Raw genomic sequence first — 26,858 nt, forward strand, 5'->3', positions numbered from 1 at the left:
TAAATTTCCAATCACGTGCGTATCTCAGTATGAGAAAATTCTAAATTCTGAGTCGACTGGGAAAGGAAGGATTCACATAATGATGCTACTCAAAAAGTCCAATTCCTTGATTTGTGTCCCAATCAAAATACAGAAGTGACACAACCAAAGTGTGGTCCTCCTTTAAAAAGAGACGCCACCTGCTAATAAAATGGAGCCAGTATGCCTCTCCGTGGGGTAACGATTAACTACAGGTAGTCCTTCGGCCTCAAGTGGCCAGGAGCGAATACGTGCCAACCCAGGATCAAAATGCAACCTGGTAAGTAACAACACAAGAATATGAGTGGCAGCTAACGCTGGTCATCTGTTTACTATGCAGCCCAAGCTCTTAGCCCCTGCACTAGACTCTCCTCCATATTGTAAGGTACACATGACCATTCCTCTCTCATCAACATAGCTATGGGACAGATGAGGTGAAAATAGGAGAAAAAATTTGAGATCAACTAGCAGGAGGGAATGTTCTTGGCTCCACGAGAAGCCTGCAGTGGCTCCGTGTTGGGGTGGGGTAGGAGAGGGGCGGATGCAAGATAGACGTCTTCGGGTACTGGTGTTGCTATGACAAAGCCCTGTTCGCATTAACAAGCAGCTAGGACGTTGTGTGAAGAACCAGAGAACACACTGAGCCTTGGGGTCTCTCCCATGTCCCTCATCCTATTTTCGCCCAATACAGGTCAGAGATACTTTCTGCCTTCCCTGTAACAATGCGCCTGGGGATGCCTCTGAAGTAGTCTGGTCCCTTGTGTGCTATGCACGCAGATCGGAATGCAGCTGCCGAGCCACGTGAACACATGCCCGGGATGGGGTCTGTAACACTCTCTTCCAGGGCTGAGGAACTAGACGGAAGGAAAAGGTCCCTGGGCTGAACCAGCCTGTTTCCATTCAGGCTCTCTCTACCTTCTTTCTTCACCACATGGGAGGATCTGTGAGTTCTGCAGGCTTCCTCTGAAGTATTCAGCTGGTTCATGTACAGCATGACTATGGCAGAGCTAACGTCGTTAAGAGTTATCGGACAATCTGAAATCTTGTCAAGTCCCGTTTCGTTCTTCAAGGTGTTCAAATCTGAACCATCTCCATTTTGCATATACCGGCCCCAGGTTATCTGATTCTAGAATAAGTATTTTGCATTTTTGTAGTCAGACTGTGTTCAAAGTCAAATCAGCTGGTCACAAATCTGATGGTGCTCTGGCTCTCGTGTAGAGACCAGTCTGCCGTGAGCATCTTCAGACCATTCAGCACCGGAAATGCTCAAGATTATCTCTTGGAGATTCAGAAGTTGCTCTTTGCTTCACTGCATTTACTGTGGCTTGCTTTTGCTTCATTCCGATCTCCTTACTTAAAATCTACTTCCATAGGCATCTTGCTTATGGGTTGAGTTACATCCTTGCTTAGTTTCTTACAATGGCCCTTCTTTGTCCTGTTTTCCTGTCTAAAATGAAATAATGGGATAAAACACACGACTCTGTGTAGTAAAATAGAGGGGGGTTAGAAGGCTGGATTTGGAGTCAAGTGATTTAAGTTCAAATCCTGGCTCTCCTAGTTGTGTGACATTCTATGAGTTTTTCTTTTTCTTTCCTTTCTCGTTTTCTCTCTCCCTTTTTCTTTTGACTTCCTTGAGTTTCAACTTCTCATTTCTAGAATGGAGCAAAGGGTACTAACACCTAGTTCATAGGGACAAAGGAAACAACACCTATAAAGCTTCAAGTACCTTGCCTCGAACAGGGCGCGTACCCATTTTCAGCATTCTCCAGACATCGGACCGTAGACTGGATTTCTTCATCTTTTAACCTCACACAGTGAAGGAGACTACGGTCTCTATTTTGCTCTTCATGACAGAAGAGTCCTTTCAAATGTGAGCTCCATGGACGAGATGTCCGTAGAGCTCTCTGCACTTGTGTGCCTTCCCATAAGAACTCAGATACGTGAGGTCATTTATCACAGTCCACGGGGCAGCAGTCAGATTGCCTAATGCCCTTCCCCTTTTCGAGAGCTCTATGGAGTGATTGTGTATCCGCCCGAGATGGTGACTTCCTGTGCAGGTCTTAGCTTTACTGATTTATGCCCTTCCCATGCCGGATGGCAAAGACCTTGCACAGGCCTCTCTTATCTCCCGGAAGGGTTCCTCGTGCGCTGCCTCTTCACCCATGCTCAAGCTCAAACAGCGCACACGGATCGCTTGCTTTTCTGCCACAGTCCCAAGGGCTCCCAAAGTGTATGTGCTCACCCGGCGGAGGTTAGAGGTCCCTCCTTCACGAAGATAATAAGATTACTTTTTAAAACTCAACTATCAGTTTGGGTATTTTAATCTTAAATATTTGGAATTTTACGTTTCAATTCGAAATATCTAGAATTCTAAAAATGTTGAATTTTAAATGAACAACTTTATTATTAAAAGAAATCCTTTTGTTCTTCCGGCTGTATCTCCCCTCCCCCCATTAATAAACTGGCCGAGGGTCTCTGATGGCCAAGACGCTTCAAAAGGCACACAGCTGTCTTCCAATATAGCAGCTCAAATCCACTCCAGTTGAAACTCATTTAACCTGAAAAGCAACAACTCACTGCCGTGCCTTCCCTCTTTCAAATCCCACTGACTGTTTCTTCTTTACATGAACTTAACTCTGGTGTCACCCTGCTGGGCTAGAACAAAGTTTTACAGATGATCCACATTTCCACAGATGATCCTTACATGCAATTATTTAACCTACATTACTATTTCAACTCATTCTCCTATCTGACCCAGGAGTTACTGAGTTCAATAACCCAATGGGTCAGCAGCCTTTGTGAGCCTCTATGAGAGTTATGATGGACAAAATTACTCTCTTGCTTATACAGCTGACCCTTGAGCAATGCCAAGATTAGGAGCATTGACCCACTGTGCAGTGGGAAAGCCAAATATAACTTTTGACTCCCCCCAAAACTTAATTACCAATACCCTACAGTTGAACTGGAAGCCTTACTGATAATAACAGTTGGATAACACATATTTTGTATGTTATATGTATTACACACTACATTCTTAAAAGAAAGTAAGTTAGAGAAAAGAAATGTAATTAAGAAAATCCTAAGGAAGAGAAAATATATTTATAGTACTGCAGTGTATTTATGAAAAAAAAAAAAAAAGTGTATGAGTTGGACCCACCAGTTCAAACCCATGCTGTTCAAGGGTCAACTGTACTATAAATGAAGATAATTTCTAGTATTTATCCTCAAAGGTATGCCCACTTCCACAGAGAAAGGAAACAGGATCTGTTATTAAAACAGATGCAATTTACTTATTTTCCTCGAAACACCTTTTCCCTCACGCCTTGTGGAAAAACCCAACTTGAAAGCACAGCTGGAAAATTCAGTTCTATTTTTTAGTGCCATTTTTGGCAAAAAAAAAAGAAAAAAAAAAGGCAGGGTGAGGGTGGAGAAGGCACAGTAGATACAGAAAGGATTATAGACTGGCTGTGATCTCTCAAAGTATTTTGCTAATACAATTAGGCAAAGAATCTAATCCTTATTTTGGCGACAGGAGGAAAGGGAGCTTCACGAAGAACCTTCTATTGCATGCGGTTGTCCTCGCTCACTCTCTCATCGAGGGGTCCCTGTGACCTACATTTACTTCCCCAGCACACGTTCATGTACCCACCTTTGATTTCAAAAAGGTTTTTTATTTTTCTCAAAAGAAAAAAAAAAATCAGCAAGGAGAAGTCTCACTGAAGACAAGTAGTTTGTTTCAAGAAGGAAGAGAAAAAATGGCATTTGATACCTTACAGTAGCCGCTTGAAAATACAGGTCTCTTTGTTTTCTGCATGAAATCTTTTGAAAAGTCCTCTACCTTACAGCTGAGCTTTCCTCTATGCCCTGACTTGGTCCATCTGTCCTCCCATTCAGAAGGCACAGTCACAAAGTGAGAATTACACTGAAGACATCTTTTTATGCTTCCACATAGCACTCATCCTTCTTCAGATACTATTAAAACACTTACCAGAGCTCTGCCTGGTGAATAAGCAGAGAAAGAACATTTTCCATTTACTTTCATTATGGGCCACCGTGCACATGGGGTCCCTTCTTGGCCGGAGAGCACTCTGCTGCCCCCGCCCTCCCCCCCTCAGCAGAGGCAGGGGTATGACAACTACCCATCTAATTTGCATTCCTCCAAAGCCACGCTCTACAAAGGGAGAGAAACTGCAAGCAACTGGCAACCAGATGGGAAAGAGCTGATGAACCCCCAGGGGACAACTGCCCATATAAGGCGATTGGCACCTTATAGGAAGTGCTGCTGGGATTGACAGTACCTGCCTTGGGTTTTTGTTGAAGTTCACTAGACAAGGTGGTGATAATAGCTGGAGAAGAAGGAATACTTTTACAATCTGCATACATCGCATGTTCACTGCTAAGCCAAGAAAGGGTGAAATTAATTCCTTTGGAGCAAGGGCTTTTATGTTTCAGAGGAAGCAGGAGGGGCTCACCGGCACACTGTCCCTTCTCTGGAGAGTTTCACAAATGCCATTGGCCTTTACTATGGCTAAGAGCCTCAATGTCTTTCCAGTATAAATATTAACCCCTATACATCCTAATGAATCATAAAAACACACCAAAAAGAATAAAATATTCAAACAAAATGAAAGCCTAGAATAAACCATATGTATTGTAGTGGTGTTAATAAAACAATAACATTATCTCCTTGTTCGAGACATATATAAAACCTCTAATTAGCTCCTAAAAAATATACACACGGTGTATGTTTGGCATATTATAGGTTTGCAAATGCATACGTTATAATAGTGAATGTTAGTTTCAAAAGAAAAAAAATCTCATGCCCATTTTGTATGGCAGTCCGTTCATGCTTTAGTCTCCAAAGGCACATGAGAGAAGCTCCTTTTTAGAATATAGCAAGTGATCCACTGTGGATTATAAAAACTTGGTCCTGGGAATATCATCTGCTTTGTCTATGATGAATTGTAGCAGAAATTACAGATGTTCAGTACTGAGTTTTACCTCCAGACACTATTCATATAAAACTTTTCCAAGCAAGTAAAACTGAGTATGTTTTTCTTAGATAATTCTACTTCATCATTTTCTTTTACCTGTATCTCAGCCTGAGGAAAAAAGGAGCAAACTGCAGAATATAAATAATAAACGACCTTCCTCCTATCAATTTCCTCCATGACAAAACCAGGGCTTACTTCTGGGGCACAGAGGGCTGAATGTTCCTGCAAGGAGTACAGTTGGTTTACCTAATAACTAAAAGGGTTTGATATTATCTGGTGAAATGAGCGGCTGGTGTAAGGCGTCTAAAAGATCAACATATCTGTGTGACTTGAGAATTGCCTTGGCGTTTCCAGGCTTCTTAAAAGTTCTGGTGAGCTATTCCTCAATGGCCAATGCGTGAAGGGAGACCTTGTCAAATGGCCTGTTTCTCTGCCAGGTCCCAAGCTGTTTACAACTTTCTGTGATGGAGCTGAAGCTGACTTCATTGATATCTACAGCTAGATAATGGGAATCAGATGTCCCTTTTGAACCAGAATAGGAAGAGAGTGGTTATTAAAAACAGAGCTCTCTCTCCTCTAACCCACCACTACCTAAGAGGCTCCCCATCTTTTAAACTTAAGGGTCTGGACCAAACCAAAGAATCTCACACTTGATGACGGTACTTTTGTTTAAGTCATGAAAATGCATCAGTTGGTTATAGCCTCAGGCTAACAAAAGAGAACACTATTTGAGTTATAAAGTATACTTTTGGAAAAAGGACCCCAAAATTATGAAAAAGCAACTTCTTGCCAAATAGAGGTCCTAATTCTGAGCAACACTCATTTGCAGCGGGGACCATCTTCGGCTGTTCCCCTGGATTCATGAGACTGTAACTTCACTGCATGTGAAAACTCCGTCACTGGAGCTGAATGAGCTTTAGGACAGAATGAAGATCATAATGACAAATACACGTTGGGAGTGTAACCCATATCGTGGACCAACACAACGCACCCAAGGCCTGGAATCAGCAATTAAGCCTTGCTGCTGATGCCTGGGGAGCGCCGTGGGCTGACCTCATCCTACAGATGAAGAACCTTAGGGGGTTGACGTCTATAAATGTATATACCTCTAACTCTCTTCCAAACCATTTAAAGAAAGAAGGTAAAGTTTTAATAAAAGTACACTCAGCAACTGTCGTCAGCCTCGGCGCTGTCCTAGCAGGCACAGATAAAAGGTGTACACACAGAGCCCAGACTAAAGTGTTATGTTGTAATCTTGAATTGTGAGCAGGGCTAAAAAAATGGGTTTCCTCTGGGCCAAGACAGGGCTGTGGAAAGTTATCAACGGATTCTCAGAGACCCCTGAATAAGATCAAGTATGCTCCAGGAGCACCATCTCCTGCTTCATTGCTCCTCTTCATTGCTGGCTGAGCCCTCTCCTGGCTTCTGGACAGTCCTACAGGTCATGCTGCTTGCTCTCTTTCTCAAACACATCAGACTTAGCCAGTATGCAGTGCTCCCCTCCTGTCTTCCTAAGTTTCCCTGTGGTGTAGTGGAAAGAGCACGAGTTACGAACTCAGCGACCTGGCTTCCAATCTTCACTCCTCCGCTTACCGGCGGGCTAACTCTGGGGAAATTACTTAACTCTGATGGGTCTCAGTCTCTCCACCTGTAAAATGGGAGCAAGGACAGCTACCTCACAGGGATTCTTAGGGAGAGCACGTGACAGGATATTTAAATTCCCTGGCCTCTGCAAAGTAGGTGCCTGGTCCCTCTCAGTTCCTTTCTCACTTCCCTATTGCTTTCTTGAGCCGAACTACTCCCTCCCCAAGCACTGGGTTCCCCTGGCTCTGTGCTGCTCCTTGCCAGCCCCACCCCTTTCTTGTCATCTACACGTGTGCTCATCTCAACCAACCTCCACAATTCAACTCAAAGTCCACTTTCCCCAGGAAGTGCCCTTGAGATCCTTTCTCTCACCTGATGTTCCCAGATCTATGATATGTTTCTACACCATTTTACAAATTATTTATCTATTATTTATCTGTCTTCCCTGCTAGTCTAGGTCTAGAGCATCCAGCCTAGCACTCACTATACCTGGGTGCCTGGCAATATTTGTTTAACGAACAAATGTGTAAATACAGGACCAAAAGGGGAGCTTCTAATGTGCTCACTTGAATGATGGTAACGCTTTAGCCAGTACTCTAAATGAAAACAATACTCAGAAAACAGCCAGAATCAGAACGTGAGATGCACTCTGTGGGGTGAGAAAAAGCATCTGCCTCTGCAGAAGCCAGAGAAGTTATGTGGGAAAAGCAGCACGGAGAGGACAAGCGACAGAAGCCTGGGGCCAGGACAGCGGCTGGAAGCCTCAGCCTAGACACAGCGCCAACCTGCAGAGACGGAGACCGTCCTGTGCGTCGAACCAGACTTTTGGGATAAAAGAAATCGGATGAAGAACGATGCGTGTTTGACAGCTGCCATAAAACATGAAAAAAGGGAAGAATGAACAAAGAAATATCTTCAGTTTAGAAACGCTATACAAAAAAAAAAAACAAAACCTTTGGGAAAATGAATTTGAGAGTAACTGTCAAGGGGCATCGCTTTAAAGTTGTGTGTGTATGTGTTTGAGGGCCCATGTGTAAAAGCATATTTACTGGTCTTCAAGTTAGTTTATTTACCTACATTCTAACACCCCATGATTCCCTTCCATTTATTTCAGCTTAGACATTTTTATATATGAAGAGTAAGAAGCCAGTGAAGCCACTGAGAGATGTCCTTAAGAATCTATCATTATAAATGGCCTGTGAGTTCTTAAATACCAAGAATGTGGATTACTCAGTGGGGTTGCACAAAGATTCTTAAAACATTTTCATTTTGCTATGGTAACTGCACTGATGTGATACCCTGTGAAAGGCTTGGAAATCTTGGCTCAATGTCTATGATCTGTAGACACACCCTTAAGACAGAACAACATTTATTCCCTTATTCAAAAACCGATTCCCCTTTAAACCCCACCAACGTCAGCATATATCCCACTCAGGGCACACTGGAACCTCTTCCCCTCTGGTGTGCATCCTACACACTACTGGGCTTCCCAAAGGTGAGCAAGCTGAGGGTTGGCCTGACCTCCCAAGTGGTTGAATGTTGGCTTTAGGAGAAAAGTTTTGGAATTTTCTGGAAAACTTTACTAAAGGAAGAAAAACTAACAGCTCTTCTTGGCCAGAAAGAGTAGAAGTATTTCACTAGTTGTTTTCACAAGTTTATCCAGAGAGTTCTATCAAGATGCAATCAAGAGTGGTTTTTTTTCTTTCTTTTTTAAATATCATTTTAGACACACTATCTGCAAACTCAAGCAATCCTTACAGAGAAAAGGCACACATTCCACGCAGTCTGGTCTCATTAGCATTCTTCTCCTCATCTCCCAAAAGACTTCATCAGGGATGAAGTGAAAATGATTATTCAAAAAACTGATAGCAACACTGTAGAGACAGTATAAACCACTAGCTACTTGGGTGGTTTCTGGGCAGCATCCCCAAGCTCTGCTATGAATTTTACATTCTTATGATAAAAGTGACAACTACTATCTTTAATGTTCTAGGATTTTATAAAGATAACCCATTTCCAAAGCATCCATAGTTCCTCAAAAATCTCAGACTCTGGTGCCCAACATGGGTGACAGTTCCAGTGTGCACCTGCCTGGCGGATGGACTTGAGGGTTATACACACATGCTCAAGCTGAAGCTGTTATTCTGAAATGGAGACCAAAACCATCCTGATATTGGTGGACAAATTCCTTTTCAGTTTGTTTTATTTTTACTCCATTATTCTGAGAAATAGGCGTTTTTTTTCTTTCCCATAAGAGTATGATGCCAATGGGGTTACAATGCATAGCTGCTTATACCTACTGATGGCAGTTTAAGAAGATCTGATATCACACTCTAGAGTTTGGCTTCCAAAATAAATTCAGGTCACTCTTTTCCCTGAGATGCCAAGTGGAACACAGTCAAACTATAGTTTTTCCAAGGATACCACTAAGTCAGCTAACCCGAGAGACTGGGATCGTGTGGACTGGGATCCGGTGTGATTATTGCTCAGAAAATATTTCATAGTCCAAGGGAAAAACTAGGGGCATCTGAATAGGATACAGATTATGATACTGACTTATAAGCGTGTACCGCTCTTTGCTTCTGAAACACACAAAATAGTGTCATCTGGAGGTGTTGTCAGGACTGAATAAGACCGGAGAAGGTTTTAGAAGTGAGAGGTGAAGAGGGTCTATCCTTTTACCCAAATGCTTAATGTTCAAGGACAGTTACTGAAACATTTTGATGTTACCTAAGAGTTAAGTTACCAGGATGCTTATTCACATTGACACTTCTGGGCTCATCATTGTTTTCCCTAAAGGTTTTATCTGACAAATCATCAGCTTCTGGAGACAGAGGCTACTCAGTGAATTTGGACTTAAGAGGTGAGTAAAATGTACCATGGATGCAGAGTTTGGGTCGGGGTGGTACATTATGGACTAAGTACAAAAACGTCTGGTGAGGTGACCAGATGTTGGACCTAGAACTTGATGAATCATTTTTTCCCATCTGTGTGGTTTGACTGTTCCCTTGAATGCTTTCCTATGAACCTGCTAGTGAAGCAAGGCTTACTTTCTCCAACACAAGCATTGGAAGCACTAACCACAATCGGTTTAACATTCGAGGGAAGGGAACCTCCTTCCCTGGCCAAATGGGCTTTCAACTTGATCTGCTCTTAAGAAAAAAAAGAAAGTCATGAAAAAGTAATTTCCCCAAAACTCCAGCCCTGAGAATTAGTGGCGAGGGCACAGCCAGCCAGCAAATGCACCTGGCATCACAGCTCTGTTTCCTTACCCGCAGCTTTTCCTCAGTCTTGGTAGATTGCTTACAGTCGGGATGCCAAACGGTGGAACCTGGAAAGACACAATGCCCACAAAGAGTTAAAGGAAATGGAAAGAAGCCAGAACTTCTGAGAACATTTCATATCCTTCTCTCTCTATCAGGGGGGAGTGTTAGAGCCCAAGTGAATTATGGGCCCAAGTGAATTATGACAGCTCTAATCTCCAGGTGAGTTTTCCTCATTCAGTCTGAGCTTGCTCTAGAAAGGTCACAATTCTAGACCACAGATACCACTAACGGGCGCAAGAGTGTTGTGACGCAAGAGATGTTTAGTTCTTGACTGAGTGTTGTTGCTGTTGTTTTGGACCATATTATCCTTTAAAAGTCATGTCTGTGTGCTTACTATAGGCTGTATTTAATTTAAATAGAAGGCATAAACCATGTTTACAGAACATCAAAACAACCAAGCAATTTATATAAGGGAAATAGAGTCAAACCCAATAGTCTATATCCAGAAGCAAAACTCACTGAATTTTTTGTTGATCCAATTACACACAGTCATCTACAAAGATATGGAAAACCAAGCCAACTAGTAGAAAGGTCGAAAGTTATGTTACAAATGCAGAAGTTTTCTTTAACTGTTAGCCTTTTAATTAACAAAACAAAACAAAAAATCTCCACTCTCAAATGAGTGAAATTACTACTTGTCATTTTCTGTCCCTGAGTCAATGCCTCACCTTCTCTGAATATGAAGCCCTTCCCTGGAATGGTGCCCGCATCACAGAACTAAGCAAAACACTTAAATCCCACAGAAAGCTCTTGTAAGAATCCAAGCCCACTGATATGATTTTGTATGCCTAGATATATATGTCATTTATACAGTTGTGGGTCAGACCTGTATGTAAGTCCTATGTTCACATAAGGACACGTTCAAATATGGTTATGGGCAGAAGAACCGAAGGAGCACTAGATAAGACTTTAGCAAATAAAGTTACTAAGTTGAAAGCAGCAAGTAAATGATATAAATTTAATAAGTCTCGGTATGAATATCAGACTTCCCACACATCATTGTTAAATCTTTATCTCTTCAAGCAACCATCTGTGTGTACTTAAAAAGTCACCAAATTAAAGTAACTCTTGAATTATTTTATACTACTGAGCTAAAATAGCTAAAATAATATTCATGACAAGGATAATACCTTTTATATCAGAATAATACTTTAATCCCTATTTAACAATCCTTCCTATCTTGCTTCACCCAGAGCCAAAAAAAAGAAAAAAAGAAAAAAAAAGGGAAAATGGAACAAACAAACCAGACAGACACATACTCTTTTCAGCATTAGCATTTACTCTGAGGCTGGCTACAAAGCACAGGAAATCCTCTTAATGTGGAGAGCCAAGGGTCAGGGGTGGGCCCAGGAGCAGCATTCGCTGCGAAGGTTCGAGTGGGAGCCCTTGGCCAGATCACGGGGTTTGCACGCAGTGTCACACTGTTCTCCAGAGGTCAGACACACAAGGACTGCGACTCGGGGAGAGTACCAGATGCTGAGGAAGATGAACTACTCATTCTTCAAGGATGTGTCGAGAGGGCAGGCAAAGAGCGCCAAGGCCCAACTCCAGAAGACATTTACAACAATCCCCGGAATTCTGAGGATAGCCCTTCTTAACGGATAGTTGTTTATTTGTAGTATGAATGCGCTGTTATTTGCGCACAGCTTGAAATCACTCTCTATTCAGGTTCCAGAACCATGTGAACGTGCAGAGCTGCACCCAGAGCCTTTGAGTCTCAGTTCCTAGCGGACGCGGTGTTGACACGCGCCCTTGTGTCTGGTTTTGAGTGCTATGATCGACACACTAAAATCTAAAACAAAGCCTGGAGACCAAATAGAGAATAAATCCGCTCCATGCTGAAAATGCAAAGTGACACCTGCCTATGGCTACGGAGATTCACAGCCTGCCCTCGGAGAAATGTGTCATATAAAGTCCACATGAGACCATGGGTTTGGGGGCCTGTCATTTCCCTTTATTGGGCCCTTTAAAATTCAGTGACTTTTTTCATCAGAATTTTCCAGAGTGATCATGAAAACTAAGGGATATTTGGGTTGTCATTTTCTCATATAGCTAGCATTTTTCAGAGAAGAGTAGATAAGGCTTTACTTTAATATTCAAGAATCATTTCCGTAGACTTTTTTTCGTTGTATAAAAACTAAACAGAGAGCAAAGCAAACCATTCATTAAAATACACATAGTGTTAAGTGCAGAGAGACAAAGAAACGAATGCAAAGGCAGATGAGACCTGGTTATTACCAAACTGAATGAGCACCAGCTCCCGGGGTTCTCGCTAATTTTACTGATAAGCCCTTGTCGATTTAATGACTCTTTCTCCAGCTAAAAATAGTAAAATGTTTGTGCAGATGGTGTTGTTTGGAAGAGAATCCTCCCCTAAGCTTCTTGCTGAGAAATTTCAGCATTTTAGGGGAGATAAAAACTAGTCATGGTTACACACTGAGAAAATTTCTCAAAATGATTTTCAATTAGAAAAAATCTGGGGGCACCTGAGTGGCTCAGTCAGTTAAGCATCCAGCTCTTGATTTCGGCTTAGGTCATGATCTCAGCATTGTGAGATCGAGCCCCCAGTTGGGCATGGAGCCTGCTTAAGATTCTCTCCCTCTGCCCCTCCCCCCACCACCCCCCAAAATATGATGGCCCTCTGGTAATGAATACTTCTTCGCCACCAAAAACTTCTCCATTTCTCTTTCAGGGACTCTGGGTATGTTCTCTCTCACTCTCTCGCTGCCTCTCTTTCAATATGAGAGCAACATCATCTTAATGGGATGAAATACATCTATGATGCAATTCACCAACTATGAGGTTTTCTTCTTCCTGAAATCCTACATAAGAGCAGGTTGGAGGCATTAAAAAATCCTTCTCGCAGGATAGTGAAAGGAGCAAAGACAAAGCAGCATCTAGAAATGCTTTTTCTCTTTTGTCTTGTTTCCCAGACCTCCTGGGGAAGGTTGGGAGGAAGTGTTGCTAATTTTCACTCTTGCCTCACCTCCATAGGACCAAACATCAAATCCTATTCGTTAATTCCAGAAGCAACACATTCCTTTGTTAAACACACTCAGGGGCTCACGGCTGGCATGTCAACTGCTTGGCTGATTAATACTAACTGATGAGGTAACTTCCGGCCACATTCATTTTGGATCTGGGAAGCTTTGTAGCTAATGAAATGCCTCCTTCTCTGAAAACAAACAAACAGACAAACAAAGCAAGGTTTTCTTTCCCCAGGCGGAAAGAACTTACTGAATTCTTGAGTCCATCTTACCTTGAAGATACATTTCCTCTCCTTCTGTGAACATCTGATTGCATCTGCTGCATCGTGCACAGCTGGGGTGGTAATGTTTGTCACCTGCCTGCAAGAGAAGAGGTAGGGACTACTTAGTTTATACCTTGTCACAGCTCCCAGCCTCTTTTCTGGACATGGGGATTTGGAGGCAAAGAGAAACAGCTGAGGCAGGAAAAATAATTGTCCCATTGACCTAACCTCCTATACCAACAGCCCTGGAAGCGGAAGCTGACCCCATTAGAACTGGAAGGGGCTCAAAGACCAGCTACTGATGCCTGGATGATAGGGTGGCCTCGCTTCTTGGGGTTTCTGGCGTCCATCTCTCTCTTGGCCTGGTCGCTCTTGGATGGATGCTAGTTACACACCATGTGCCTGAGATGAGTCCACTCCATCTCCAAAAAACCCCACCCCCAAAACATTAACATCCAAATTGATGTGGAGACTCATACTGGTTTGTACTAAAGTAATAAAAAGAAAGGATTCTCATATTTAGCAGGCTCTTGTTTTCTTAGCTAAACTGTCTAAAAATAATAAAATCTATCTAGCTTACATCAAGACGGGAAAAGCCGTAGTAAAGGACATAATCCACAGCTTTCATCTTAGGAGGACCCCAAATTCTCTTCTATGTTGCTTATAACAGTCTTTTGCCAGTGTCTTATGTTGTTTTCTGAAGACGGCATTTTACTGAGGTGGCCCTGCATTATTCATGAGCATTTCACATTCCTAAATATGACAGATGTCACCACAGCAGGTGTTGACTTCCCCTAAGCGAAATGTCACTGGACACAGGGATAATTCTCTAGACAGGTGCCAAGTCACATTAGAGTCATGCTCCAAATGTACGCCTGACAAAATGAGATCTTTTCGTTTATAGCTTAGCAAAAAATCTTCACCACCTAAAAATTATCAAATATACTCTGCAATGAAATCATTTTATTAACCAAGTGTGAAATAGTTCTTTTGCATGAACCACGTGCAAGGCAGTGCTGAGAGCCCAGAGTTAGAAGTAGCTGCCCCCTGTGCTTGCATGAAATCTCAACAGGAAATCAGAGGTCAGGTAGTGATTCCTTTCTCACACCCTCCAGTAGAAACTACAAAAGCCACTTAGCAACCAGAGTGGGAGATGGTGGTTGGTTACTCAAGACAATCAAGTGGAAAAAAATTTACTTCAAAATAGAAGCCAGGAATGAAATCTGTTGAATGGTGCCGATCAGAAAACTCTAGAAGCGGTGCTCTTGTTTTGGTTCACACACTATTATTCAATTATTTTTTTTCCAGGGGATGAAGGAAGCATAGGGAATGTCACACAAAGTAGCTCCTTCCCTTAGGCCATCCAGAGCCAAATGTGAGTGAAAGGAGAAAGAGAAAAGTCACAGTAAGTTCTAAACCACTGTAGTTCAGCTGGGATGCTAATGCTGAGAGTTCCCAGCCAGTTAGGACAATTCTGGATTCTCAAGGAAAATGTAAGTGAAAGAATTAAGGCACCTTGACAGGAAGTTTGTGTAGTCTACAGTGAAAAGCACACTCCTCAGTAACCTGGGAGAAGGAAGATAGATCTTCAAACTGATACAGTGTATCTGTCGTATTTAGTGGTGCAATATTAGGCGCATTCTCAACAAAGATAGCACCAAGACAATGACTTACACGTTCACCAAAGTGTTTCTACATTGTTTTAGTCCTAGCCAATGTGATAAGGCAAGAAGAAATAAAAATGCAGGTCACTAATGAAAGAGTTCAAATAGCTAGATAAAAAATAAACACACAAAACCCCATAGCTTTCTCATTGACTAGCAATACAAATTCAGTCAGTGTAATGGGAAAACAGGACTCCATTTCTAATAGCAACAAACAAACCCTTCAATGCAAGATCTACATAAAGAAAACTATAGAATTTAACCGATGGACATAAAAGGCTAACAGACATATAATATTTCTGGATGAGGAAACTAAATATTTAAAGATGTCAATTTATCTAAAATGAACCTATTAATGCAATGCATTCTCAGTCACAATACTCATAGGGGTTTCATCTACAGATCTTGACAACCTGATTCTGTAAGTTCATATGGAAGAAAAAAATGCACAAAATAGGGGCACCTGGGTGGCTCAGACGTTAAGCGTTTGCCTTCGGCTCAGGTCATGATCCCAGTGTCATGTGGTCGAGCCCTGCATCGGGCTCCCTGCTCCGCGGGAAGCCTGCTTCTCCCTCTCCCACTCCCCCTGCTTGTGTTCCTGCTCTCACTATCTCTCTCTGTCAAATAAATAAATAAAATCTTTTTTAAAAAAATGCACAAAATAAAAGACTTTTTTTTTTTTTTTTTTAAAAGAGCATCAACGAAGGGGGATTTTCCATTCCTGACATAAAAAGTTATTCTAAGGGGCGCCTGGGTGCCTCAGTCCTTGAGTTTCTGCCTTCAGCTCAGATCATGATCTCAGGCTCCTGGGATCAAGCCCCGCATAAGGCTCTCTGCCCAGCGGGAAGCCAGCTTCTCCCTCTCCCATTCCCCCTGCTTGTGTTCCCTCTCTCATTGTGTCTGGCAAATAAATAAATAAAATCTTTGAAAAAGAAGTTATCCTAAGGCTCAAATAATTAAAGTTCTTCAATACTGGTCCAGGAATAGAAAATAAATCCGTGAAACAGATAACTCAGAAAAGCCAGTTGCACAGCTCTACACAAGATAATTTAGTCTACGATAAAGGTGGCATTCCCAATGAGTTGCAAAATGGATTATTCCACTAATGGTGAGAACAATGGATTCTCCACTTAGAGAGAGGTAAAACTAGATTCTTAATTCTTAACCTACAAAAAAAGAATTCTAGAGAGTTACAGAGCTAAATATAGAAACAAAAATGTAGAAATATTACATGAATACATAGGAGATAATTTAGTGTACTTGGGGGTAGGAATGTTTTCCTAAACAAGGCAAAATCTAGAAACAATAAAGACAAATAATGACTGTGCACACACATAAAAATGTCTAGATGTAAAAAAGTTAAAGGAAGAGTAGCAGAGAAAAAATACTTGCCATGCATGTCATACAAAAGACTATTATCCAGAATATATAAAGAGTATCTCTAATAAAAAATAAGTAGGAACATGGGCAAAAAGCAATTTCCAGAGGACATGTAGAAGACCCCCAAAATAAAGAATTAGCTCAACTCCACCAGGAATCAGGGAAACCCAATTTAGAAAAAAAAATGTTTTTCTTCACCAAACTGGCAAAGAGAAGACTGATGTAAGGAAAAAGGCATTCTCACACACTGTTGGTGAGCAAAATTCTTTTCGGAAGGCAGCTTTGGCAATATTTATTCAAATTTAATATGCACATACTCTGATGCACGATACCACTGCTAGAAAGCTATCTTACAGAAACTCTCAAAGCTGTGCTTAAGAGTGTATGTATTAAGGATCTTCAACATTATTTATAACAGCAAAGAACAGAAAGCAACCTAAATAACCTAAATAAGAAAGTAGTTAAATAAAATATTGAATCATATGTAGCCATTAAAGGAATGAAATAAACTTACATGGAAAGAGTTTAAACTAATGCTGCCAAGAGAAAAAATCATGCAGAAAAACAACGCCTATAATGTAGTCCCATAGTACTAGCTGACAGTGTGGAGACACTGAGGTAAGTCTGACTGGATTCAAATCCAGTTTCAGCATGATGCAGTCTTGTGAAGGTGGCAGGCTCTCTGAACATACAGCACTCCCCTGCTGTAACTACCTCACAGGACGTGATTAGGGTGAGTGATAATATGATTTTTTTTTTCAAAGATTTTATTCCTTTATTCATAAGAGACACAGAGAGAGAGAGAGGCAGAGGGAGAAGCAGGCTCCTCACTGAGCAGGGAGCCCGATGTGGGACTCGATCCCAGGACCCTGGGATCATGACCTGAGCCGAAGGCAGATGCTTAACCATCTGAGCCACCCAGGCGCCCCAATCATATGATATTTTGAAAATGGTACAGCACACTACTACATATAGTAATAATAGAAACAATAACAATAATTAACAGTAATCCTCTGAACAGAGGTGGTCCCAGTGCCATTCACAAAGAGAAGGCTTGTTGGCGCAGGTTGGGATGCTGGTAAAAGGCCCCCTCAGTGCCCATTCTTTCCCAAGGACAGGCACAGGAGAGTAACTGTTACACGAACTCTCATACAAGGCGGATGGAAGATATGCCAAGGCCCCAGGTGGCAGGGCTGTGGTGTATAAACCATTAGCAAAAACACTGCTAAGAAACAATACCAGCATGACGCCCGGGACATCAGTCGGGACCCATGCACTCGCTCATCTCAGAATGCTGAACATGTCAAGTAATTCAGGGAGCCAGAATCAAAGTCCATTTCGCAGCCATTCAAAAGTCTGTTTTTGTAGCAGTGCGGGCCTGGGGGACCACACGTGGTCAGGGGCTCAAGGACAAGGGAACCTCTGTTTTGCATGTGAGAGCCACCTCCTCTCTTTCGTTTCTTCTTACGCTGGTACCCATGACAGTTCACAGTCAAGCCCTATGCACAGGGCCAGGAAAAGGGATCAGAGCTGAACAGACGTGGGTTCATATGCAAACCAACCCCCAACATGGACATAGCTGATCAAAATCATTTACACTGGAGTCATTTATAGAAGAAGGAAAAGTATTTCAGATCATGAGCAAAATGGAAGACTAGACAATAAACATACAGTTCATTGTGGAGAGGAGGTTATTGATTACAAACTTTTAAAGCACAGTGTGGGCTTTGTTGTGACAGGTGACTTCGTAAGTGACAGTGACTAGGTACCTGGTCCCAAGCCCACACCCTGCCACTCTAGCTGTTCCTAGGCCTGTGGGGCCAGATGCGCTGCTGGGGCTCCCCAGAGCTCCACAATCACTGTTCTCCACCCATCTTTCTACCCTGCTATGTAAAAAAATTACAACTTATTTTCTTCTTTTTCGCATATTCAAAATGCACATGTTAAAAGTCTACATTCTGGCTGGCATTACACTCTATGGAAAGTAAACAATTTGCTCATTTAGCTGAGTTTTATAAAGCACCTGCCTACACATTCAAAGTGCAAAAAATGGCTTGCCTTTAATAATGCTGATTATGTCAGACTTCTGTGGTAATTATTACTATTTGGTTAATCTCTAAATTGGAGTAGGAACTTTAGCATACAGACTAGAATACCATCTGGAGTAATACCATTTACTATAAGGCAGGATTTAGTTTAATGCACCATTTTTTTTTTAAAATCCACTCTCTAGCAGAGCAGATAATTCTGAACTCCTTGCGGATGAGGGGGTCCCTGAGAAAGGACCACCATATTTGCAATCAAGAGACTGGGTGCCATTCCTTAATGTATTACCCATGAGACCCCAATGATGTCACTACTTAACCTCTCCAAGCCCCCAGGCCCCTCATCTGTAAAAAGTGAAGGGCTGGACTAGACAATTTCAAGTCCCATTCAGCTGTAAAATTCTATGAATCTGTGTGAAATCCCATACCTCTACAAGCTCACACAGCAGTGATAACTGAAAAGCAATTTGGGTAGAGAAAGGAAATTCTTGATAGCAGGGAATGACTCTATAGTGCCTTATACTGAGGAGGATTTCTGGATGCCCTAAGCCCTGTACCGACTCTAACAGCCCACTGGGAGTAGCAAAAGAGAACTGCAATTACAGAACCCATCCTTGGTCAGATAATCTGCTTGCCTGATAATCTGCTTAGCTCCTGGATGACCAACTGTGCTTTTTAGTTTTTCTTTACCCTCTTTCTCTTGCCCTACTCCTAACACGAGCCCAGGAAATGTGGAAGGTGGCCCTTGAGGTCAACCTTTAGCCATTTATAACTAATGTGCTACCTACTTCCAAAAAAAAAAAAGACTTGCAGATTCTTATCAGAGAAGGTCATGATCTATAAACAACTGGACAAAAACCTTAGAGGAAAAGAAAATATCAGGATTCTAAACTCAGGCCAACTTGTTGTGATCCGAGTTTCTCAGCAGATGAGGACAAAAGGGAAAACAGTCCATTAAAAGTCTCACTGTGTGGAACAATGGCCATATACAATTGTCACTGGAGAGGCAAGGTTTCCTATTCTAAATTAATAACAGTCATTGTAGGCTGAACTTCCACAGGGTCAGGCTCGGTGCCAGGCGTTTTATCAAAGACTGTAAGTGCCTGGCCTCACAACATTCCTATGATGTAGGTGCTATTTTACAGTCTTAGACTGCAAGCAAAGAAACTAACACTCAAAGTGGACAATTTACTCAGAGCCCCCAGTGCTTCCAAAAAGTAGAGCCAGACCTACCCTCCAAAAGCACCCAAACAATTCTCATAGAGGGACCTTGGCTCTGAAATGGCAAATTACCTTCCATACTAACTTTCCTGATGGTTGGCAACGTTGAAGTAGTTATTTCTCATATAGACCCTTGAGAAAAGCCAAGGGTGTAACCCTGAAAGATAACTGAATGTAGTCATTTCCATATGGGGAAGTTAAACTCTCAAGGTCTAGGTTGCAGTTTTTTGTTTTGTTTTTTTTAAGTTCTAACTTGATTCAGAGATGATTTGCTTAGAATACCCAAAGGAATAAACAAATTGCTTTCCTGTCCCCAAGACTCTTGCAAACGCAGCTCTGGTTGATGGTGACTTTAGATGAAGGACATGCAAACACTTGGAGGTAAGTGTGTTGGCCTAGATCAGGACTTTTCTAACGTTACTGCGCATAAGCGATACCCAAGATTCTTTCAAAAATGGGTTCATTGGCCTTAAGGTGGGGCCCAGAAATCAGCTTCTTTGTTTTATAAGCACTGAAATGAGTACAATTCATGATGAAATGAGTACATTCATCATGAACTAGGGAAACACCAGGCTGGGTGGTTTCCAAACCCTAAACCTGATAGTAGACAAGGAGGCCAAAGAGAGTAACAAGGATCTGTTGCTTACACGGTAGGTGCATGGGTGGAAGGGAGAGGCAGAATCACGTAAGTTCCCTGTTTTACTCCTGCAGAAAGGCAGTGTGGGGGCTCACTCAGCCTTCTTTATGTTTGCTGTTTTTTTTCCTTAAAGCGGGAAAGCTTCCAATGGGACTGGACTGGCTTGATCTCAAGTTGAACACTCACCTGTTCCAGGACCAGTTTTGTTTTTTTTTTTCTCTAATGCAGGATGCTGAACAGGCAGGATAATGAGGGTGTGCCTTGGCCCAAAGTCTGTATCCTGGGCAAAGGTGAGTAAATCCATTTGCCCAGGCAGCGTTCATGAAGCCCAGAGGGCTCTACGCAAGTCTGTACAAAGCCAACCTGCACAGATGAGAACATCCTTCAGCCAGACAGCCTTAACCACCCAACCCCAGCTGCAACCTCTGCTCCAAACATGTGTGCTGTGTCGGGGGGTGGTGGTGGGGTGGTGGCAGCTCATCTTCCCCAGTGAAGATGCACAAAACAGAGCAGAGAGAAATACACCACTGCCTTCCAATGATCTGGTTCCCTTTGACCAGCTGCTCAAGATATAAAAGAGTATCAACTCCCTTCTATTTTATAAAAATATTCATTTATGAGAGAGGGAGAGGGAGGGAGAGAGAAAAAGTGTTGGAGGAGGTGGAGAGGGAGAGAGAGAATCCTCAAGCAGACTCCCCGTTGAGCATGGAGCCTAATGCAGCACTCGATCCCAGGACCTTGAGATCATGACCTGAGTCAAAATTGAGAGTAGGCTGCTTAACTGACTCAGCCACCCAGGTGCCTCTCAACTGCCTTCTTTTAATGAGAGGTAAAGAATGGAAAAAGTGGCGACATCCCAGTGTAAATGCATATTATATTTTTGCAGTTGGTTATTGCTTTCTGATCTCCTTCCAAGGAATTAAGTGCAAAAATTTTAAAGCAGTCTTTACAATTTAATAGTGCTAGAAAAATGTTATCTGTAAATGTGTGCATTCCTACAGGACCTAACCAGTCTCTTTAAAAATTGATCTATAGATTCAGTGCAATCTCTACCAAAATTCCAGCTGGATTATTTGTAGGGATTGAAAAGCTGATCCTAAAATGTACGTGGCAACACAAAGGACCTAGGAAAGTCAAAAAACTTTTTAAAAGAATAGGATAAAGTCAGAGGACTTACACTATCCGATTTCAAAATTTTCTATAAAGCTAGAAGTTATCAAGACAGCATGGACTGGCTTTGGGATAGACATATAGGTCAATGGAATAGAAGAGAGAAGTCCAAAATAACCCCCACAGTCATGATTAATTGATTTTAAGTAAAGTGCCAAGGCAATTTGATAGGGAGGAGATAGTCTTTTCCAACAAATGATGATGGGACAGTTAGATATACATATTCAATCAAACCCCTACCTCACACCATGAGGTGTGCTAAGTTCACATAAAATGAACTTAAAATGGATCATGGACCTAATAAAAGCTAAAACTATAAAACTTCTAGACAAGAACATCAAAGAAAATCTTTGTGATTTTGGTTTAATATTTCTTATTCTACAAAAACATAATTCATAAAAGAAAAAAGACTGATAAATTGGATGTCATCAAAATTAAAATCTTTTTCTCTTCAAAAGATATTATTAAGGGGCGCCTGGGTGGCTCAGTTGGTTAAGCGACTGCCTTCGGCTCAGGTCATGATCCTGGGGTCCCGGGATCGAGTCCCGCATCGGGCTCCCTGCTCAGCAGGGAGTCTGCCTCTCCCTCTGACCCTCCCCCCTCTCATGTGCTCTATGTCTCTCTCATTCTCTCTGTCTCAAATAAATAAACAAAATCTTAAAAAAAAAAAGATATTATTAAGAAAATAGAAAGATGAGCCACAGACTGGAAGAAATTTCTGCAAATCATATGTCTAAAAAAGGTCTAGTATCCAGAATATATAAAAACCAATTAAAATTCAAAATAAGAGGCCAAACAACTCAGTTGAAAAAAAGCGGGCACAAGATTGAAGTAAACACTTCACAAAAGAAGATATACGCATGCTGAAAAAACACATGAAAATATTTTAAACACCCTTAAGTCATAAGGGAAATAAAATGAAAACCACAATGAAATACCATTACACACTAGCTACAGAGGCTATAATTAAAAAGACAGACCATACCAAGTGTTGAGGAGGATGTGGAGAAAGTAATACACTCATCCATTGCTGGTGAGAATGTAAAATGGTATAGCTAGTTTGGAAACCTCTGGCAGTTTCTCAAAAAGTTAAACATAAATAAACCATGTGACCCAGCACTACTACTCCTAGGTTTCGAGCTAAAAGACATGGTAACATACGTCCATACAAAGAGAGAGAAAGGGAAAGGGAAAGGGAAAGGGAAAGGGAAAGGGAAAGGGAAAGGGGAAGGGAAGGGAAGGGAAGGGAAGAAAAAAAAAAGAAGAGTGAGATCGGGGGCAGGAGACCTGACTGGGAAGACAGGAGGAACTTTTCTATTCACTATCCACAGTGACACATCAGGGCATACATAACACTCATTCCTTTGGAGGGTGGGGTGTCCAGATTCTTTTGGAAAGTTGTTGAAAAATATGGATTCTTTTTCCAGAATAAAATGTACCTTTATATATAGAAAGCTAGATATACACATATAATATTGTATTGTTAGCAATTATCTGCAGATTTGAACATTTATGAAAGGATTAAAAAAATAGTTTGCTAATCTAATAATTATTTCTCTGTCTTCAGAGGAAGTACCATTCTTTTTTGTACAAGAAGAGGAACCAGACTACCGGGAGATTAAGTAAATTGCCCAGGATCACACGAGAAGTTGCACTGAAAATCTGGACAACCACATTCACCTTAGTGTAGCTACTGGGACTCTTCCAGGCTGGTTCTTTGATGGTACGCTTTCACACACAATATTTAATTGGATTCTTTTCCGACCCTTTGAAATAGGTGACATCATTTTTTAAAAATATTTTTACTGTTTTATTTTTTTTAAGATTTTATTTATTTATTTGAGAGAGAGAGAATGAGAGAGAGAGAGAGCATGAGAGGGGAGAGGGTCAGAGGGAGAAGCAGACTCCCTGCTGAGCAGGAAGCCTGATGTAGGACTCCATCCTGGGACTCCAGGATCATGACCTGAGCCGAAGGCAGTTGCTTAACTGACACACCCAGGCGCCCCAAATTTGTGACATCATTTTTCTTGTTTATAATGATCAAACTGAGGCTCAGAGACCAAATGACTTGCTGTGCCAAGACCAAGGTCATAGAGCTAAGTGTCAGAACTAGAAAACATCTCAGATCTTAGGATACAAATTTGATTCTCTTGGATCAATACCACCACACCTACATTGCTTTTCATTTCAGAAATCCTAGGCAACTAGAAAAATAATTCCCATGTGATGGAAAAAGATGGTTAAGATGATTGAGAAGAGACATTTTATTAACATCCATCTTGGATATTTTGCCAAATTTTAAGTCAGAGCGAATAACTACATTGAAGGCAAAACATAAATCTGAAACTAATCAAGGTGAATCTCTACATTTGAAACTAACCTCTGCTCCCTGGTGCCCCCATAGCTCTGTGCTCCCACTGTCAGACGTGTTTGCTTTTGCCTCCAGTTATTATGGCTGCACCGTCTGCCCTACCCCACTGTGCAACATGGAATGGAATGAGATGGGCTTTGGAACCAAGAGAACCCGGAGGTCTGCATTCTGGCCTTGCAAACATTGCGGCCTTGGGCACTTTTCTGGAATCATTTCTTCATCTGTAAAAACTGGCATTAGAAAATCTACCATGTAGGATTATTATAAAAAATAACCAAAGGTAAGTTGATAGCAAAGTATCTGGTACCAGTCAATGTAGGTGAGCTTTTTCTCTCTCTTTCACATTGGATTAGGCTTTCTTTTGAATACACGGGCCACACTCCATAACTCTAGGATCTCTCTTGATCTCCACACAGCTAGTACTGCAGAAACGTCTGATGAATTCGTAGCAGAAACCCTTATCAGAAAACCTCTAAGTCAATTAGCCACCATTACCTGCACAATTACAACAGCTCAAAGAGAAGTAATGGATGGATTTCAGGGCCCTACCTACAATTTCATTATGTACTTGTTTCTAGACACTGTGCTAAGCACCTCATAAACCATATCCCATCTGACCCTCCCTGCAACACTGAGAGGGAAATGTGACAACCATTTAACAGATGAGGAAATCAAACGTTAGCAAGATCGAGAAATTGTCCAAGGTTACTCAGCTAGGGATAGAACTGTCATCTGAATTCAGGTCTGTCCAACTCCAAACTGCAGAACCACCCCCTACAGCCTTCCCAGCCCCTGGCAGCTCAGTTAACGAGGGAGGGCTCCCCCCACCCCTTGAGATCTGCTCTCTCTCTTACGACTTTACAGGATCATCTTTCAACTTCTTTTTCTTTCTCTAAGAATACAAATAAAAGTTTATCATGCAAAATTAAGGCCCCTTCATATTTTACAATTTGCTAATGCTAAGGAAAGACCAGATAATTTCTTAAATCCATAACAAAAATTTTACTTTCACTGTCCCTTCTGCCCCCAGCTATCAACAGTGTAATCAAATGTTATTTGTGGCTCAGTCGGTTAAGCATCTGCCTTTGGCTCAGGTTGTGATCTCGGGGTCCTGGGATCGAGTCCCACATCAGGCTCCCTGCTCAGCACGGAGTCTGCTTCCCCCTCTCCCTCTGTCCACCGCCCCCCACCCCACCCCGGCTCATGCTCCCTCAAATAAATAAAACCTTAAAAAAATAAATAAATAAAAAATAAAAACCACTATAAGTAACACCAAGGCCTTTAAAGCCAACTGTCCTAAATGTTCTTTCTTGACATAGGCGATCTTTGTGGTATGGGACCATGTGATCCTAAATCCTTATAAAGCAGGCCCAGCAGCTTCAGACTACCTGTTGTTTTCAGATGCGACAATAGCAACGTCATGTCTCCCAGGTACCAAACGTCCTTGAAACTAAGAACTGATTAAATAGCACGGATAACATCATCCCATTATTCTCTTCCGATAAGTTATTAGGAATTACAACATAGTTCAGAGGGTAGCCCCTGACCCGAGGATTTGGTGTTGAATTTCCTTGGGTGTTAGCTGAATTTGGTATTCCCTGACCAGGCGCTTTGTTTGTGATTGTTGCAATCTGTTCCAGTTTGGTGCTTTCCTTTTCTTGGTTATCAAAAATGCTATGCATTTTACATTTTATATCATATCGTTCTCCCTTACAAGGTAGGTAGGAAGTCTTGAATATACTTCTTTCTCTCTCTTCTTTGGAGTAGGAAAGAGGATTGCCTTTGTTTTTTCATTTACGTAAACTTCTTTATTGAAGTATAACATGCACTGAGAAAAACGCACAAGCTGTATTTGAATGACTTTTCATAAATGCACCGTATCTTAAAACTGGCACCCAAAGCAAGAAAGAGAACATTATCTGCATCCAGAAGCTCCCTGCACGCTCTCCTCCAGTCACATGACTTCTATTCACTATGCTGACCTCCAACTCCATAGGCGAGTTTTACCTGGTTTTGAAGTTTACATAAATGGAAGCAAATATGTCTGGCTTCCTTTACTCAGTGGTACAAGAATTATCCATGAGGCTGCGTGTAGTTTTCTTCATTACATCTTGTGACTATGTAGTATTCTTTTATGTAAATATGCTACATTTATTCATTCCAATCTTGTGGACATTTGGGTAGCTTGAAAGCGTTGGGTGTTCTGAACAGTATTGCTGTGAAAATTCCCACCTGTGTCTTTTGGTGAATTATATACAAGTTTCGGCTGCATATACACATAGGAGCAGACAGCATACGGCAAGGTCATCGGGAGTGTTTATGTTGAACTTCAGCAGCCACTGCCAAACAGTTGTCCAAGGCGGGGTTTTGCCTTTTATTACAATTTTAATCTTAGAGGAATTTAAAGGAATTAAATAAGAAGGATCAAATTAAGAGCGCTTGGCCAAATGGATTCCCAAAGTGTTTTTCTAACCTCTGTGAAGTGAATGATGTTTTTTTACATAAAATGGTCTCTAAGTAGACGCACCGTAGCTTAATTCTCTCAGGTCTCCACTATTCCAGGCTCTCCAGAGCGCCACTGAGCAATTTTCAATCCTTCTTTCATCCTTGTCCTTCTGTTGGCCCTATCCTTTCAACTGATGGGGAGATGTGCATGGAAGGCAAACAATGCTCATATTTAAATCCTAAACTGACTCAAAATCAGCAGACAATGCCTGGCGTTGCTGGATCGCTTTGCAGAAGGGCGTGGCCACCAAGCCTCAAAAGTGGCTTCTTCTAGTTAGGGCCAAGGTCCACTGGAAAGAGTAAACAAGAATTGTTTGGAAGGCTGAGCACTTCAGTGGCTACTAAGAGATCTAATTTTTCCTCTCAGGATTGAGCTTAAACATTTCTTATCCATTACTTTTCTTGGTAATAATACCCTTTGCATTTGTTCTATCGCAGAACACTTACTAAATGTGTTCCCATTTAACCCACCCAGGGCTTTGTGTGGTACCCTATTACTTTTATGCCTATTTATGGGCTCAGTAAGGTCTTCAAAGTTACAGAGCTAGGGTTCAAATCTACGTTTTTTGATAAAGTCCACTCTCCCCTCCCCCTACAACCTGTTACATGTCAAGGGTCAGAAAGACTGAAAATCACTTTGGTGGCTTGGACAGCTTAAAAATAAGAAGCTTCTATCCTCCCTCCCTTCCAGAA

The 26,858-nt window shown here is 41.7% G+C and overlaps 1 protein-coding gene across 15 annotated transcripts in view; it reads right to left on the reverse strand.

The window, feature by feature from the left end:
* The window catches only part of ABLIM1 (actin binding LIM protein 1), a 296,293-nt gene that overhangs the window by 43,169 nt on the left and 226,266 nt on the right, over positions 1–26,858 (reverse strand). For 12 of the 15 annotated variants that reach the window (XM_064595307.1, XM_054508405.2, XM_054508403.2 and 9 more), the window contains 3 exons: positions 13,182–13,269; positions 9,869–9,927; positions 7,382–7,465 (listed from right to left, as the gene is read on the reverse strand). In XM_064595307.1, the coding sequence (XP_064451377.1) occupies positions 7,382–7,465; positions 9,869–9,927; positions 13,182–13,269 (231 nt within the window). The remainder of the gene's footprint in view (positions 1–7,381; positions 7,466–9,868; positions 9,928–13,181; positions 13,270–26,858) is intronic. The other 3 variants (XM_045878918.3, XM_045878917.3, XM_064595301.1) reach the window with 1 other exon arrangement.

Source organism: Mirounga angustirostris, unplaced genomic scaffold (genome assembly GCF_029215605.1).
Source record: "Mirounga angustirostris isolate CCGP_5_RB_7025 unplaced genomic scaffold, mMirAng1.0.hap1 SCAF_6, whole genome shotgun sequence".
Taxonomy (NCBI): Eukaryota; Metazoa; Chordata; class Mammalia; order Carnivora; family Phocidae; genus Mirounga; species Mirounga angustirostris.